The sequence below is a fragment of the Panthera leo genome, chromosome A2, assembly GCF_018350215.1.
Source record: "Panthera leo isolate Ple1 chromosome A2, P.leo_Ple1_pat1.1, whole genome shotgun sequence".
Lineage (NCBI taxonomy): Eukaryota > Metazoa > Chordata > Mammalia > Carnivora > Felidae > Panthera > Panthera leo.
In genome coordinates this window covers 3,175,084-3,190,838 of record NC_056680.1, presented here as the reverse complement: position 1 = coordinate 3,190,838, position 15,755 = coordinate 3,175,084, and the positions used below count along the sequence as shown (strand labels likewise).

The 15,755-nt window shown below is 60.2% G+C and overlaps 1 protein-coding gene across 1 annotated transcript; it reads right to left on the bottom strand.

Annotated features, from left to right (window-relative positions):
* Positions 1–1,865: 1,865 nt before the first annotated feature.
* Positions 1,866–14,465, bottom strand: YJU2 (YJU2 splicing factor homolog). Its single transcript, XM_042928019.1, has 8 exons — positions 14,282–14,465; positions 12,382–12,482; positions 10,567–10,711; positions 8,576–8,710; positions 6,348–6,529; positions 5,290–5,413; positions 2,746–2,890; positions 1,866–2,592 (listed from the first exon to the last, which is right to left on the bottom strand). Exons 1-8 carry the CDS (start codon positions 14,303–14,305, stop codon positions 2,480–2,482), a joined length of 969 nt encoding a protein of 322 aa, XP_042783953.1. The 5' UTR covers positions 14,306–14,465; the 3' UTR covers positions 1,866–2,479.
* Between the last annotated feature and the right edge of the window lie 1,290 nt (positions 14,466–15,755).

Genomic DNA, 15,755 nt, shown 5'->3' with positions numbered 1-15,755 from the left:
CTGCCAACAGCCACGTGAGCGGGCTTGGAAGGGGATCCTGCCCCAGACGGGCCTTCAGATGAGACCGCAGCCCCGACCAACATCTCAGTTGCGGCCACGAGACCCTGAAGCAGAGAACCCGGCAGAACCACACCCACATTTCTGTTGTTTTCAGCTGCTACCTTTTGAGAGATCTTGTTAGGCGGCATTAGCATATACGGGGGGGGGGGGTGGTAATAAACACACCTCGGGCCGGCAACCCCTCAGGCCGCCATCTCGCCCTGCTGTGTGTTCGCCCAGAGTTGTCACGGCCTCCGGCACACACGTATTTCCTTTCATACCTTATTGTTATATTTAGGTGGGTTTACTATCTTATCCCCCATCTTCCAAAAATAATGTCACCCTTATGAGTGGGGACTGTTTTTTCTTCACTGCCATTGTCCCAGTGCCTGAAACAGATCTGGGCACAAAGTAGGCGCTCAAAAAAAAAAAAAAAAAAAAAGCTACGTGAGCTCAGAAACTTAAATGAGTAGATCTGCCCAACAGCTTGGCACGGGTTTAGCAAATGCTGAGTCCTTCACGAACGTTCGCTCCCATTACTCACCCAACCGGATCCCGCGTACTCCGTCCAGTGCGCCACTGAGAAGAGGGCGGCTGGCGGCCGTCCTCAGGGTGACTTCAGGCAGCAGGGCCGCGGGCACAGCGTGAGCCTGGGGATCGGGGTGAGGAGGGGTCCCGGCCACCCTCCCATGGAGGCTGGGGGAGCGGAGCAGGAAGTGCAGAGCTGGGCGACCCAGGCAGGGGTGGGCTGACCTGGTGGCTTTGCGGGTCAGAGTCCCTGTCCTCCCTACTCAACTCGGCCACTGCAGAGCGAAGCAGCCATGCTATGTGCCGATAACACTTTACAAAACTAGGCTGTGGGCCACGTTTGGCCCACCGACCGTGGCTCGCTAAGGTAGGCGGGAGGATGGAGTCGATACTCTTCACCCTGGTAACCGATGGCACGTGTACGTGGCTACAAGTAGGGTGGCCCCAGAACGGGGACGTCTGCAGGGAGGAATCGGAGCGAACCAGAGAGGTCCAGCCTCCTGCCCTCTTCGGGCTGGACGGTTTACCCTCACCGCTGGTCTGAACAGGCACGTCGGGGGCGTCGCGGGCGTCGCGGAGTGTGGGGAAAGCAGGCAGTGCCGGCCTCTGGCGGGGGTGTGCAGCTTCCCAGCACGCGTGGACTTCCGGGGTGTAAACGCTCCAGCCTCCACTTCTCGCCAGGCGGGGGTGAGCAGGCTCCCGCCCCCCACCGGCCCTGTCTTCACAGCGGAGGCCCCCGGGTCCTGATCGGAAGCCCTGGCTGGATCCCAGGTCACCTCAAGTCACACTAAAGCACACAAACCATCGTAGGAAAGCAGAAAGCAGACCCCCCAAAGCGGGGTCTTTTCAGGGCGCCTGGGTGGCTCCCGCGGTGGCGATCTCACGGCTTGTGGGTTCGAGCCCCATGTCTGGCTCTGGGCGGACAGCTCAGAGCCTGCTTCGGGTTCTGTGTGTGTGTGTGTGTGTGTGTCTCTCTCTCTCTCTGCCCCTCCACCGCTCGTGTTCTCTCGCTCTCTCTCAAAAATAAACATTAGAAGGATTTTTTTAATTAAAAGAAAAAGTGGGGGCTTTTCATCTCGCAAACAGCGAGAAGCACAAAGCCTCGTTATCAAATGCCGAGTGAATGAGTGAGAGGAGGGCTGACGTCCGCGACCCCGGGAGGAGCGGCAGGAGAGATGGGGGAAGGGGGGGTGTCAGGTTGTGAAGGAAGCTGGTGGGAACACAGGGCCTTCGACTAGACGAGGCTGAAGCAGAAGAGAATTACACCAGAGTTGACAGCCGGCAGCCTTGAAAGAACGTGAGCTTTGGAACCAGGTTTACTAGTCACGTGACCGTGTCAGCTATCTAGCGCTACATAACAAATCATCCCCAAACTCAGGCCGATCAACAAACCCTGATCGACTCACAGCTTCTGAGAGCCAGGCGCCCACGCTGGCCACGTGTGCTTCCGCGGCCCCGCCTCAGAAGCCGGCGGAAGGGCCCAGGCCAGGCGGCAGCTTCCTTTCACTGGTTTGCAGGTTTCGGGGCAGGAGGGGCGGAGCTAGCGCGTGGGCGGGGCAACAGGGGCGGGCCCCAAACACCGCCCACCCCTCCCTGCCATCCAAGGGAGGCCGGGGAGTACCGCAAAAGCCTGCTGGAAGCCGAGGGCTGTTCCAGGGATGCCACAGCCCCGGAAGGAGGGCCAGGAGGGCGGCAGCGTGAGCCAGGGACCCCGAGGGCCCCGAAGGCTGGTAGGTGGGGGGGACAGGGGAGAAACCGAGTCCGGGGGTGGAAGCCCTCGCTGGCCCGACCAGCCTCCGAGAACATTTGTGTTCGTCCGCTCATGGCCCTGGTTGGTGCCAAGGCCTCCTGCCGACCAGCAGCTGACTACGGACACCTGACCTTGACCCAGAGAAGGGCCTGGGCAGGGGTCTCAGCTGCTGCCGCTGCTGTCCTCGCTGTCCGAATATGCCCCCAGCTGGCTCAGGGAGGAGGTGCCGGGCGTCCAGGGTGCAGGGTCGGCCGCCTTCCCGCTCTTCCTGGGGCCTGGGAGAGAGGCGAGAACGCCTGGTAGGGGGCGCCCCTCCCTCGCCCCCCTCCGCGGGTTCCCAGCGCGCGGCAGCAGCACTGGGGGCGCTGCTGCCACCTGGCGGCCCTCTGAGGTGCTGCGCTCGGATCCCGGGACCCCGGAGCACCTACCGGGGGTGGGTGACGCCTGGCCCTGCCTGGTGCTGCGACCCGGATCTGTTTTCTTCACCACGACTAGGCCCGACAGCGGGGGCCTGTTGCCAAGGGTGCCGACGCTCCGTTCCCAGCTCTCCGCCTTCCTCTTGGCTTTTGGAGCCTGGGGGTAAGTGGAGGGGACACGAGTGGGTGAGCTGTCCCAGATCCCCCCTTCTCCCGCACATCCTAAGTCACACACCTTCTCACCTCCATGCCTTTACTCACTCCGTTCACTCCACCTGCCATGCCCCTTTTCCTCTAATGCGTTTGGCGAACTCCTACTCACCCTTCAATACCCACCCAAGTACTGGCTCCTCTGGGAAACCTTTCTCCACAGTTCAAGCTCAAGTGAGTGCTGTATTTCCACACCCCCAGCACCCTTTCACCCTTTTCTGCCTCATTACGTATCCCCCCCCCATCCATCCATGCTGTGGGCTCCTGTCCTGTTCACAACTGGGTCCACAGTGCCCACACGTAATTCTTGGCAGGAAGATGCTCTATCAATATGTTTGATGGAAAGAGGGGAAACGGAGGCACCCACTTTCGGGACTAGTTAGGGGAAGGCAGAAAGGGGCTCAGCCTCACATCCAGCTCTTCAATCGTACTGGGAGGAACCCCTTTTGTCAGTTATGTTGAAACAGAGAAACGAATCCCCTGGATCAGGAGGTCCTGTCTGAGCCTGGTGCTGTAGCTGCCCTCGCGGGGCCCACCATCTGAGGGAGGACGGAGGAGGGACAAGAGTAGGTCACCAGGACAACACCCGTCTTGACAGAAGGACATCAGCGTGGCACGACAGTGGAGAGAACGGCAGCCACTGTTGACAGGGCGGTGGGGACAGGTCTCCTCAGAGAGGGGACCCGGGCTGACATCAGAGCGAGGAGGAGGAGCTACAGGCAGAGATGCGAAGGGGGCTTCGGGCGGCCCTGTCACAATCTGCGTGCTGGCCGGGGCCCCGAGAGCGGCGACCAGGACAGACGCGGCCCAGCGGGGGACAGAGCAGCTTTCTGACCCGGCATCACTGAACGGTCTCACGCGGCCCCCAACAGCAGGCCGGCGCCCGCGCTTGTGAGCACTCGTTCGAAACCCGTCCCTGCCAGCTGCGCTCACTGCCCCTAAACTGAACCAAGGACACAGGGACGGACAGATGAGCTTCCGTAAGGGTCTCGGTGAAGGTTTGGGAAGTCTTGACGGAGGCATATTGTGCAAAAGGAAAGTCGGTTGTCACACTAGGCGTGAACAAGACGCCTGTGACGGGGCTGGGGGGGACGGGACATCAATGAAGCCTTCAAAGATTGACGGAGGACAGCGCACGACCTCCAGAACCATTCTCTCTGCTGACCGTCAGGGGCAACTCAGCGGGAGCATGGCTACCCCACGGAAAGACTACCTTTCCCATCCTCCTTTGCAGCAGGATGTGGTCAGGTGGCTCGGCTCTGACCAATGGGATGTGAGCAGCAGGATGTGCGGCGGCCCCGGAAAGTCCCCCTCCCCTGCCCGCCCCTCTCCTCTCCGGCCAGGATGTGAAGGTGGCACTGGGACACCATGCAATGAGGGCACCCCCCCTCCCCCTCCCCCCACCCCCGCCGACAGCAGAACCAGGAAGAAGGCAGGTGCCTGGGCCCCGTGCTGTGGGGCCACCTTCCCTATCCGGATGGCTGTGCACAACTGTCGCTGGAGAGAAAAGTAACCCCTGTGCAGCTGAAACCCTTGTCACCTGGGGTCCTATCCACTGGCGGGGTTTGCAATCTAGTAAGCCGGACCACGGATACGTTTAAATGAAAATAAACGATTTCCCTCATTAACCCCCTTCTTCAGTTAACAAACCAGAGTGGCCTAGGGGCGCCTGGGCGGCTCAGTCGGTTAAACGTCCGACTTTGGCTCGGGTCACGATCTCACGGTTCGTGAGTTCGAGCCCCGCGTCGGGCTCTGTGCTGACAGCTCAGAGCCTGGAGCCTGCTTGGGAATCTGTGTCTCCCTCTCTCTCTCTGCCCCTCCCCTGCTCACGTGCTGTCTCTTGTCTCTCAAAAATGAATACACGTTAAAAAAAAAAAAAAAAAAAAGAGTGGCCTTGACCTTGGTGGATAAGACAGCTGTGGTGCAAAGTCCACCTGCCACATCCTTCTCTCCCCTCCTTTCTGCCAGCACAGGCCGCCTACAGGCCCCAGTTCCCGGGCTCTCTGCAGCTGCATGTGGCCAGGAGGTTAGTCCAGCCAATGAACAACTTCGAGGGGCTGACAGGCAAACATCGGAGTTCTTAGGTCTCCACCTTGGAGGGTCTCACTTGTTGCAGCGGCTGAAGCAGCGGCCGGTAAAGCAGAGCCCGTCTTGACCGTGAAGTTTTACCGGCACGTGACCACGGCCACTCATTCCCGCAAGATCCAGGGCTGTTTGGGGCTGCGACGGCGGACTTGAGCCCTTACGACACACGCGGTCTGGCCTTTGGAGACCAGGTTAGGCCGACCCCCGGCCCACCCTCTCAGATTAACCCGAGAACACGCGCAGGTCCGGGCGTGCACTCACCTCCTCCAGGATGGCGGTGGGGTTGGGCCGCGGGGCCGGGCGCGGCGGGGCAGGAGGAGCAGCGTCCTCTTCTGAATCCGAGTCCTCCAACAGCCTTCGTTTCCGGGCTTCCTCCACCAGGGCCCTGTGGGACGGCACGTGGGCCTGGGACGTCCTGCCGGGGCGCGCTGCCCCTCCTGACACCCGTGAGTGCCGGAGGCGGGGTGGGGGCACACAAATGCCTTAAAAACAATCTCCTCTGGGGGTGCCGCGTGGCTCAGTGTGGTGAGCATCGGGCTCTTATTCTCGGCTCAGGTCCTGACCTCGGTGAGATCGAGCCCCGCGTCGGGCTCCGCACTGAGTATGGAGCCTGCTTGGGATTCGCGCTCTCCCTCTCTCTGCCCCTCCCCTGCTTGTGCTCCCTCTTTCTCTCAAAATAAATACACGTTAAAAAAAAAAAAATCTCTGTCCACGGAGGACAGCGAGTGGTTAAGTGCTTGGCCGATGGCACCAGCTACCTGAACCCGAACCCTGGCCGGGTGACTCGGTCGGGACCGCGCCTGGAGCGCCCCACACCGCAGTCCCTCGACTGCCAGAACGATCAGGACGACCTCAAACCAGTGCCCGGCACTCAGCAAGCGCCAGATAAACATACACCCTTCTCACTGCGGATCACCGTATCGCCGACCCGCCCACGCCACGGGGACCTACTCCGTGCCCCTGTCCCAGGCCCTGCGAATGCAGACACCCAGCCACCTCAGATTCTGGAGGCGGGAGGGAGGGAGGCCATAAACCGGGAGAAGGTTCCCCGGTGGTAGGTGCCGTGCACAAAGTGTGAACACAGCAGGCCGGGCCTGAGGCTCCTCCTGGCAGATCACCAAACCTGGGCGGGGCCTTGGGGACCCCGACACAGACGCCCTGAGAAAGTGAGACGCGGGGGGATGGGGGAGGCCTCCCGGAGAAGGCGGCCTTTGAGGGAGCCCGGGAAGACCTGGAAGGGGGGGTGTTCCAGGCAGAGGCAGGGCCGGAGGGGGGTCAGAGCACCCTGGCCCCCGCCCGGCCCCGCCCGGCCGACTCACGCGGTCTCCCTTTCGTCCTCCTCCTGCTCCCGCTTCTGCCTCTCCTCCTCGGACAGGCGGTGCTGCCGCAGCATGGCCTCAAAGTCCACGTGCGCCTGCCGCTGGTTCAGGTCCTTGAGCTCCTGCAGGTTCTCCAGCACCTCCATTTCCAGCTTGGAGTCCTTGGTTCGGTTCTCCAGCACCTGGCGGGCAGGACACGGGCTGCGTGCGCCTGCGGGGGCCGTGGGGCTCGGCACCCGCCCGGGAGAGACCCCACCCCCACCCCGCCTCCATCCACAGCGCCCGCTCGGGGGCCTCCTGCCCGAGCCGCACCCATCTCACAGCTCCGAACACCGAGGCCCGGGCACGGGGAGTGGTCATCTGAGGCCGTGTGGCTGGTCAGTGGTGGGGCCAGTCGGCCTCGGCTGCCAGCCTGGCTCCAGCATGAAATGATGTATATAGCAAAGAGGAGGGGCGCCCGGCCGGCCCAGTCAGTGGGGCGGGCGGCTGGATGTCAGGGTTGGGACCTGAACCCCCGTGCTGGGCACGGAGCCCACTTGAAAAAATAGTTACAAAAAAGGTTAAAAACGGACACCCTGAGCCACTGTTGTGTGCCAGGCTGAGATGTTTCCAAACGGAAGGTCACTTAATCCTTGCGATAGCTCCGTTTCTGTCGAGGCTCGGAGGGGCAAGGCCAGCCCACGTCTCCGAGACAGGGGCGTTCGGAGCCGGGCACAGCCGGGTGTGGGGCCCCCCCTTGGCCGCTTCCTGGCCGCGTGACCCTGTGCTGAGCCTTTGGGAAGTGGCGGTCCTGGGGGTTTGAAAGTATATCCCCCGGTTCTTCGAGGTTCCTCCCTTGAAAGAGCAGAGCCTGAATTCCCTTCCCGCGAGTGTGGGCCGCACTCCGTGACCCGCTCCTAGGGAGCAGAGCAAGACGGAATGATGGCCTGTCGCTCTGAGGGCGGCGCCTTTCCCGCTTTTCTGGATCCCTCGCTTTGGGGAGGGCGGTGCTGCGTGGTGCGGGTGCTCAGTGTCGGGGGGGGGGGGGGGGCTCGGGCAGTGCAGTGGAGGGACCCGCGTGGCAGAGACGGAGGCCCCTGCCAGCTCCCTGAGGGCGCCAGCATGGAAACAGCCCCTCTGGTGTCTCGGTCGAGCCTTCAGAAGATGTGGCTTGACCGCGACTTCATGAGAGACCCCGGGCCAGAGCCCCCCACCCCGGCTCAGCTCCCCGGGGCTCCTGACCCTCAGAAACTGTAGGATCACAGATGTTTCTTAGGTAAAGTTGCAGTTTTGGGGCGACTCGCTAGGCTGTAACCCCCGGGGCCAGTGTGGGCGGACAAGGATGGACGCGACCACGCAGGCAAGCCCGCCTCCCCGCCCCCGCCACCCTGCTGAACCCGTCGCATCAGGTCCCCCGCGGCAGCTCAGAAACCTGGCAGAGGGGCGCAGGAATAGCCGGCATCATGCGGGTCGGGGAGATCGGAAGGGGCACAGATGCTCTCTTTTTTCTGAGGAAGGCAACACAAGGCACAGGGAGGCCAAGTGCCTTGCCCAAGGCCACACAGCCAGCGAACATTCAAGAGAACGGTGCCTCCCACGCTTCTGGGCTCCACGGCCCGCGGCCATCAGAGTCTCCCGCGCTAACACGGCGCCTTGTGTTCTCCAGTCCGACCTCCTGCCTCCCTGTATCACCTTCTTCTGGCTGCATGACCATCTGCCACCAGCTCAGTGGCTTAAAACAGCACGAATCTCCCCGTCTGCCCGCTAGCGTGGGCCAGGAGGCCGGTGCCGCGCGGCACGGCTGGGTTCTCCGGCAGGGTTTCACCAGGCTGACGGCAAGGGCCAGTGGTCTCACCGGGGGCCCAGGCTGCTCTTCTGAGCTCGCTCAGGCCGCTGGCGGAATCGGTTCCTTGCGGCCGAGGGACTGAGGGCCCCGCTGTCTTGCTGGCTGTTGGATGGGGGGGCTGCTCCCAGCTCCTGGGGGCCGCCCACTGCTGCCTGCCAGGTGGCCCCCGCCCCGGGCTTGCTCCCACACGTGGCCCAAGTGCTCCGGACCCAGATCAGGGGGCTCGGGCGGCAGGGCAGGCCCTGGATGAGCTCTCTTCCCGGAGGGTGACTGGCAGCCAATCTAGCAAGCGGATCCCAGGAGTCGGGTCCTGTACACGCAGCCCCGGGACCACGCAGGGTGCGCGAGCGGCAGGGAGGGGGTGGCGGGGGTGACCTGGAGGGCCGCGGCCCGGGGGCTCTACCTTCATGGGGTTGTTCAGCTCCTCGTCTTCCCGCTCCTTCTGCACCCGCTTCTCCTCCTCCTCCAGGAGCTTCTCCGCCTGGAAGTTCCGGGTGGCCCCGTGCTCCATGCTGTAGTCTGTGTTCTCTGGGTCTGTCTGTAAAGCGGGGGGAGTGTGGGGGGGGGGGGGGAGGACAGACGTCAGTCCTGTGTCCTTGGGCGTCAAGAGATCCTGGCAGCCCACAGCCCGCAGCCCGGGACACCTTCTCTCATGCTTCACTCCTCCTCCCGCCTGTTCTTTTCTTTCCTTTTTTAAAAAAGTTTATTTACTTGTTGAGCTAGTTAGTTAGTTTATTTTGGGAGAGAGAGAGAATCCCAAGCAGGCTCCAGGCTCCGCGCTGTCAGCACAGAGACCGACGCGGGGTTTGAACTCACACACCCTGAGATCACGACCTGAGCCCACGTCGGAGGCTTAACCGGCTGAGCCGCTCGGGCGCCCCTCCTTTTCTTAACACTCGGCTCGTTTGGTGCTTTCTAGAGCTCCTGTCCTCTTCGCCAAAACTGCCAAATTCTGTAGCCTGGACTTTCACACCTCTCTCTACCCGCCCTCTGCCCCCCTGCCGCCCTCCCCGCGATTGCAAATACGAGTCTCTGGGTCTTTGCGCACATCCTGTCTTCCTGTCTGCTGTGTGCATGTGCGCGCACACGTATGCCTCTGCTGTGTGTGCGCGCGCCTTTCACAATTCTAAATCACATATCGCGTCCGTGCACAGCGTGCCCCTGTCTGCATTTATAAAACGGAGAGAGGGAGGAAATGTAAGCTGGGCTCCTGGACGAGACCCCCGCGCTGGAAAGGTGGCATTGGGGAAAACGCGGAAATCTACACGGCGTCTACGCAGCGCGAAACCAAAAAGGGCCGGGTAGAGGGTGATCGCTCCGCGCATGCGCGCGCAGCGCTTCTCCTGGACGCCGTACAAGAAACCTCCGAGCGACCGTTTCCACGCACGGGGCCCGGCCGGGCAGAGGAGGGGGCCAGATCTGCGGGTGCGGGGCCCGTACTCCCGTCTGAGCTGTGTCTACCTCATACGGGGACCCGCCCGCCCTCCATGTCCCCCTCGCTACGTAATCGCCTGAAATTCTCCACCAGGAAGCCCGGTTTCGAACATTTTGCCACAGTGCCTCTGGTCTTTAAACAAACTCATACAGTGGCGCCTGGGTGGCTCGGCCAGGCGAGCGTCCGACTCTTGAGGTCGGTGGGGGTCGTGATCTCACAGCGCGTGCGTGGGTGGGAGCCCCGCCTCCGGCTCCCGCGACGTCAGCGTCAGCGTGGGGGGGGGGGGGCCTGCTTGGGATTCCCTTTCTCTGCCCCTCCCCCACTAGCGCTGTCTTCTCAAAGGCAAATAAAATAAACTTTAAAAAAATTTTTAAAAATTTAGGGGCGGCTGGATGTCCGACTTCGGCTCAGGTCGTGATCTCACCATTCGTGGGTTCGAGCCCGGCCTCGGGCTCTGTGCTGACAGCTCGGAGCCTGGAGCCTGCTTTGGATTCTGTGTCTCCCTCCCTGTCTGCCCCTCCCCTGCTCATATTCTGTCTCTCTCTCTCAAAAATAAAGGTTAAAAAAATATTTTTTAATACAAAGTCATCAAAATATGTAATTCTTTCAATGTCCTTTTTCTTCATTTTACCCAAATCTTGTTCATTAACCCAAAGGGAAGAACGTATGGGGAGAAGATAGTACGTAAGGACGTGAAGAGAGAGCGGGAGGCTCTCCTCGTCCTCCCCCCAAATCCTCGCACAGTCGTGAGGGTCACCGGCGGTACAGCTCCTCACCGCATGGTCACTAGCTCCCCGAGTCCCTCGTTACTGTACATGTGGGTTGCTTCTGCGTTTCTGCCCTTACAACTCCCCAAAATGCCTCTGTTTCCTGGGGATCAAGTGAAAGGGGGACTCCCTGGGGGGAGAGGGTGGGCGGGGAGCCCCCGAGGGGGCAGGGCCAGCCCGGCTGGCGTCTACCTTGAAGGTGATCTCTGCCAGGCACCGCGTGCACTTGATGTAGAAGCGGAAGATGGGCAGGCCCAGGTAGGCCTCGTTCTGCACGGTCTCCTTGCGCGCGTTGAACTTCTTGCCCTTGTAGATGTATTCTCCGCACGTCTTACACCTGTGGGGCGGGACAGGGGGACTTGTGCCAGCTCGGTACCCGGGTTCCTGCGGTCGGATGCTCGGGCATTCTGGCGGATGGCTGCTTGCATACCTCCAGGGACGGGGAGCTCCCTCCCTCCCACGGCAGCCTGCCTCAGATTCCCCCCATCTTGCCCGTTCTTCCTCCTACCTGCCTGGGTCTTGGTCCCAGGGTCCCCTTCTGGGGAAGCACCCGGACGATCCAGACCCTCTGAGACTCGCCAGTCACACGCTCCCAGAAGCCTGGCTGGCGCTCATGGGGCATCCTAGCCTCCACAAGGTTCGGTGCCACCAGGAGGGAAGCCACAGGAGCCACACGCCTCCGGGCCTCTGCCCTGCACTTCACAGAGCCCAGGACACCCTTCACCTTTCAGACCCCAGCCCTGCTGGCGTGTCTTCTGACGTGTCCCTGACCACATCAGCTAAGCAGCCTCCCTTCCTGACACCTACTCAGTCACCCTCCCTCATGCCTGATTCACACGTCCCATGTACACCGGGCGTGAATGTGCCCGAACACTGGGTTATTATCTCCACCGCTTCTGACTGTGGGCTCCGCGGGCCAGGGGCTCTGCCGGTCTCCTTCCCCGCAGCATCCCTGGGGCCCAGCCTGGGCCCTGGCACACAGCAGGCACCCAGAGTGATTGCTGAATTAAAAACAAAACGAATGAACGAAGGAGAGCGAGAAACAGACTAACAATATATAAACGCTGAATTTCACTCAACCAGGGGTCTGTGACGGTCGGTATATCTAACTTCTACATGCGGAAACGTGAAAATCTGTAGGACTCAGCATTGGGGAGGCGGTCGCTGGGAAGCAGGGCAGAGGGCAAGATCTGGGGACTGCGAGGGAGAGGGGATCACGGAAGGGGTCAGATGGGGGGCAGGAGGGCCTCTCCGAGGAGGTGAGATTGTTTTTTTAAGATTTAATTAAAATAAGTAAATAATTAATTTTTTGAGAGAGGGAGCGCGTAAGTGAGCAAGGAGCAGAGAGAGAGAAAGAGAGAGAGAATCCCACGAGGAGCAGAGACAGAAAGAGAGAGACAGCGAGAGAGAGAGAGAGAGAGAAGCAGGGCTCACCCCAAGTGGGGTTCGAGCTCACCCGACACGGGGCGTGAAGTCACGAACCCTGAAATCATAACCTGAGCCGAAGTCAGATGTTTAACTGACTGAGCCACTCGTGTGCCCCAAAGGTTTCTTGTTTTTTTAATATTCATATTTTTAAGCTACTTATTATTTTTTTGTTATTCTCTACACCCAATGTGGGGCTCAAACTCACAACCCTGAGATCCACAGTCACATGCTCTACAGACTGAGCCAGCCACGCGTCCCTGAGGGGGTGAGATTTAAGCTAAGACCTGAAGCGTGAAGAAAGCACCAGCCACGTGAGAGAAGAAGGAAGAGGGTTCCAGGCAGAAGGAACCGCCCGTGCAAAGGTCCTGGGGTATGAAGGAGCGTGGCTGTTGTGAGGAGGTGAATTAGTACCCAGGGCCCCATCTCCGCTTAACACACTTAACTACCAATGATCAAGATCCGGGGGGGTTAATCCTGAACTTTGAGGAAGGTGACGGCTGGTCGAGTCACGTGCTCACTGGGTTGTCATGTGTGGGGGGGCACATGAAGAGGCGCACGGGGTGGGGGGGGGGCACTCACCTCATGTTGAAGGGAGCCATCAACCTCACCACGTACTGCCGATCTTTGGGGAGCTTGAGCTTGGGGATCTTTGACGGGTCAAAGTCAGGCGGGTAGTATTTCTGTGGGAAGTGAAAGCAGCAGGGAGCTGTTTGAGCCACAGGGAAGGGCTCTGGGGACCGCCAGACCCAGGTCCCCAGGACCGCCCTGGGGTTTGATGACTTCGTGTGACGGCTCCTAGGACTCCGCGTACGCTCGTACTTATGGCAACCACTCAAAAGGACACAGAGAGAAATCAGCAAAGGAAACAGGGTGTGTGTGTGTGTGTGGGGGGGGGGGGGGGGGTCCGGGGAGACTAGACGCACTGTTCCAGGGTCTTCTCCCAACGGGCTCACACAGGACGTGCTTGATTACCCCAGTAATGAAATACGACAACACACGTGAGACGGTGTCTCCCACGGAGGCTCACGGGGACCCAGCGCCCAGGGTTTTCGCGGAGGGAAGTTCACGCAGGCCCCACGGCCTCGCAGGTTCTGACGTTCTAGACTCCAGGAGGAGGGCCCACGCGCAGCGTAGACCACGTTGTTCGTACGGAGTTTGAGCCCAGGGAACCATTCTCATCAGGGAACAGTGGGAACCAGCCTGAGATTCAAGTTCCCGGATGCCAGCCAAGGTCCACCCTCGCCAGCCTGCCTTTCTGACGACGGCAGCCTCAGTTCTGCTGTCTTAACCCCAGCACGGGAGGCTGAGGTGGGGCATACGGGGAAGGCAGTTTGGGGTTATAAAAACAACTTCAACGGACAATCAGAAAACACAGCAGCTTGTGTTTTGGGCACCTACTAGGCGCCAGATGCCACGTGGAGCACTTTACCTGCCATGTCCCACAGAATCCTTGCAAAGACTCTAGGAGACGGGGTGCGACGTCCCCATTTCACAGAGGAGGAAACTGAGTCCCTGCGGGGACGGGACTCTGGGGGAAACAGTGGTACAGTGGTGCATAGGTTACGGATCCAGGGACCTGGGTTGGACTCCTCCACCCCGTGGCTATCACCCCTCTCTCTGGGCCTCATTCTCATCTGAATGGACATAACCCGTCCGCCTCCTTGATGCGATGTGCGTGCCACTCGCGCAACGGCCGGCGCGTAGAACTATCCACCAGTAAATTAGAGAAACGGTTCCCAGTTGGATCCTCAGGATGGAGGACTTTCAGGGACACGAAGTCCAGCACCTGAACTGGACTGCGAAGGGGCTGGGGGTGCATTCCTAACATGAATGTTTAAAAGATTAGAACGCTGAGCCGCAGGAAGGAGCATCAAACCGACCCTGCAGATCTGGGCTCTTGGCCTGACATCCTGGACTTACCCCCCCCCCCCGCCCCCAGGCTGGGGAGCTCACCCCCTGACATTTCTGAGGGGTGGGGGGTGGGGACAAGAACTGGAAATTCAAGAGCTCTCTTTTCCAGAAGCCGCATGCTGACTTCTGAGCCCCCCTCCACCTCACAAAAGTCCCCGTTTCACAATACAGGCAGGAGGCTCCCCCGCCAGCAGAACGCGAGGGCTGAGCAAAGCCAGACCCGTATGTGGGCGGGGCTTCCGGGAGCCACGGCCCTGGGGCGTGGCGTGGGGAAAACACCGATACTCTTCAAGACGAACCCCCCCACCCAGGGGAAATGATTGGCTAATTCCCTTCGGAACATCCAATCAGAGGACGTGACCTGGTAAATAGCCTAAGCTCCGCCCCCAAAAACCGCGAAGGCCCACCCCTCACAGAAGGTGATTGGGAGGTGTCTGAAAGCCACGCCCTGCGGAAGATCGTTGGAGAAAAGAAAAAGGTTCCAATAGGAAAGTACAGGAGGCCCACCTAGGCCGGAGCTCCGAGACGTCCCCTCTCGGGTAGAAAGCCCCAGTCACCAAATACTTACGTTTAAAACTTTTCGCTCCGACATCTTTGCCTCCTACTCCTCCCACAAGGGCCAGAGGACCGCTTAGGCTCGGGGTTCGCCGAACTTCCTTAACCGTCCCTCGTATTTCCGCTGACGTCACTTCCTTCATTCTATTATTGGTTGGAGCATACGCAGGTTCCCTTTTCATTGGCTCAGATCCCCGCCTGTCAAGACCCGACTCCGGCTCTCTCTTCTTCCGAGTTGCAACCTCGGAAGTTGGCAACAAAAGCTCCGGGAGCCGGCTGATTGGAAGTTCAAGGCAGGCGCTCCGCCCCCTAGAGGTGAGCAGGGGCTCCTAAGTATTCCGTCGTGACGCGCCGTGGCCGCTGCTCGCGACATTCCCTACTGTTTGCTCTTTCTTGGCGCGAATACCGAGGTCGGCGTTGAGCGCTTAGGCTGTGTGTTGGGCTGCGGGGACCCACACGTGTTCCCGTGCCGCTCACCTGGGGACTGGGGTCAGCGCCCCCGGGCTGCACGTGTCCGCAGAGGAGCACCCTGGACGCCACCCCGTCCAAGTTTACCTGGAGTCCCCGGCAGACACTCAGAGACCAGGCTCCACACCCTCCTCCCCTGCGCGCGCGCGCACACACACACACCAGCTCCCACACCCATCTCCCCTGCACGTGCACGCACACCAGCTCCAAAGCCACCTGCCCTGCACACACCAGAGACACAGACACACATGCACGCACACCAGCTCCCGTACACACATCCCCTGCACACACATACACCAGCTCCCACACCCAAACACCTGGTAAGGGATCTGGGGATAATGCAACAGGGCAGTGTTGGGACAGTGGAAAGAAGGGCTCCCTGAGATGGTGTATGAGCTTCCTGTCGCTGCTGCGAGGTTATTATCACAAGCTCCCTGTCCTAAAACCACACACGTTTACTAGCCTGCAGTTTGGAGGTCAGAAGTCTAAAGTGGATGGGAGGAGGGCTCCAGGGCAGAATGTGTTTCCTTGACTTTTCCGGTTTCCAGGGGCCACCCACATTCCCCAGCTCATGGCCTGGCATCACTCTGGCCTCTGCTTCTGTTGTCACGTCACCTTTTCTCTCTCCCTCTGGCCCTTGTCATTATCCTGGGGCCCCCTGGATCATCCAGGATAACCCGCCTCGGTGTTCATTAACTTAATAAAAGATCCTTAATCGTCAAATTAAGGATTCTCATGATTCTTAATCACACCTGCAAAATCCCTTTTGCCATGGTAGGTACTGTATTCACAGATTCTGGGCATTAGGAGTTGGGTATCTTTGGGGGGCCATGACTTTGCTGGCCATAGACGACGTGGTCCGGAAAGACTTCTCGGAGAAGGTGACCTCCGAGTGAAATTCACAAACAAGTCCGTGGATTTTCTCTGGTCTTCGTCCGCAAGGCTTTGCCCCCTCCTAGAGAAGTCTTCCCAGATTCATGTCATTTTTGTGTCCATCCACAATGAGGCTCACCCCCAGG

Bases quoted from the DNA above. Each gene is read 5' to 3' on its own strand.
- YJU2 (XM_042928019.1), bottom strand. From the start codon at position 14,305: ATGTCGGAGCGAAAAGTTTTAAAC. The intron at 12,483-14,281 runs GTAAGTATTTGG...CACTTCCCACAG, and splicing joins CGGAGCGAAAAGTTTTAAAC to AAATACTACCCGCCTGACTT. The intron at 8,711-10,566 runs GTAGACGCCAGC...CCCGCTTTACAG, and splicing joins TGGCAGAGATCACCTTCAAG to ACAGACCCAGAGAACACAGA.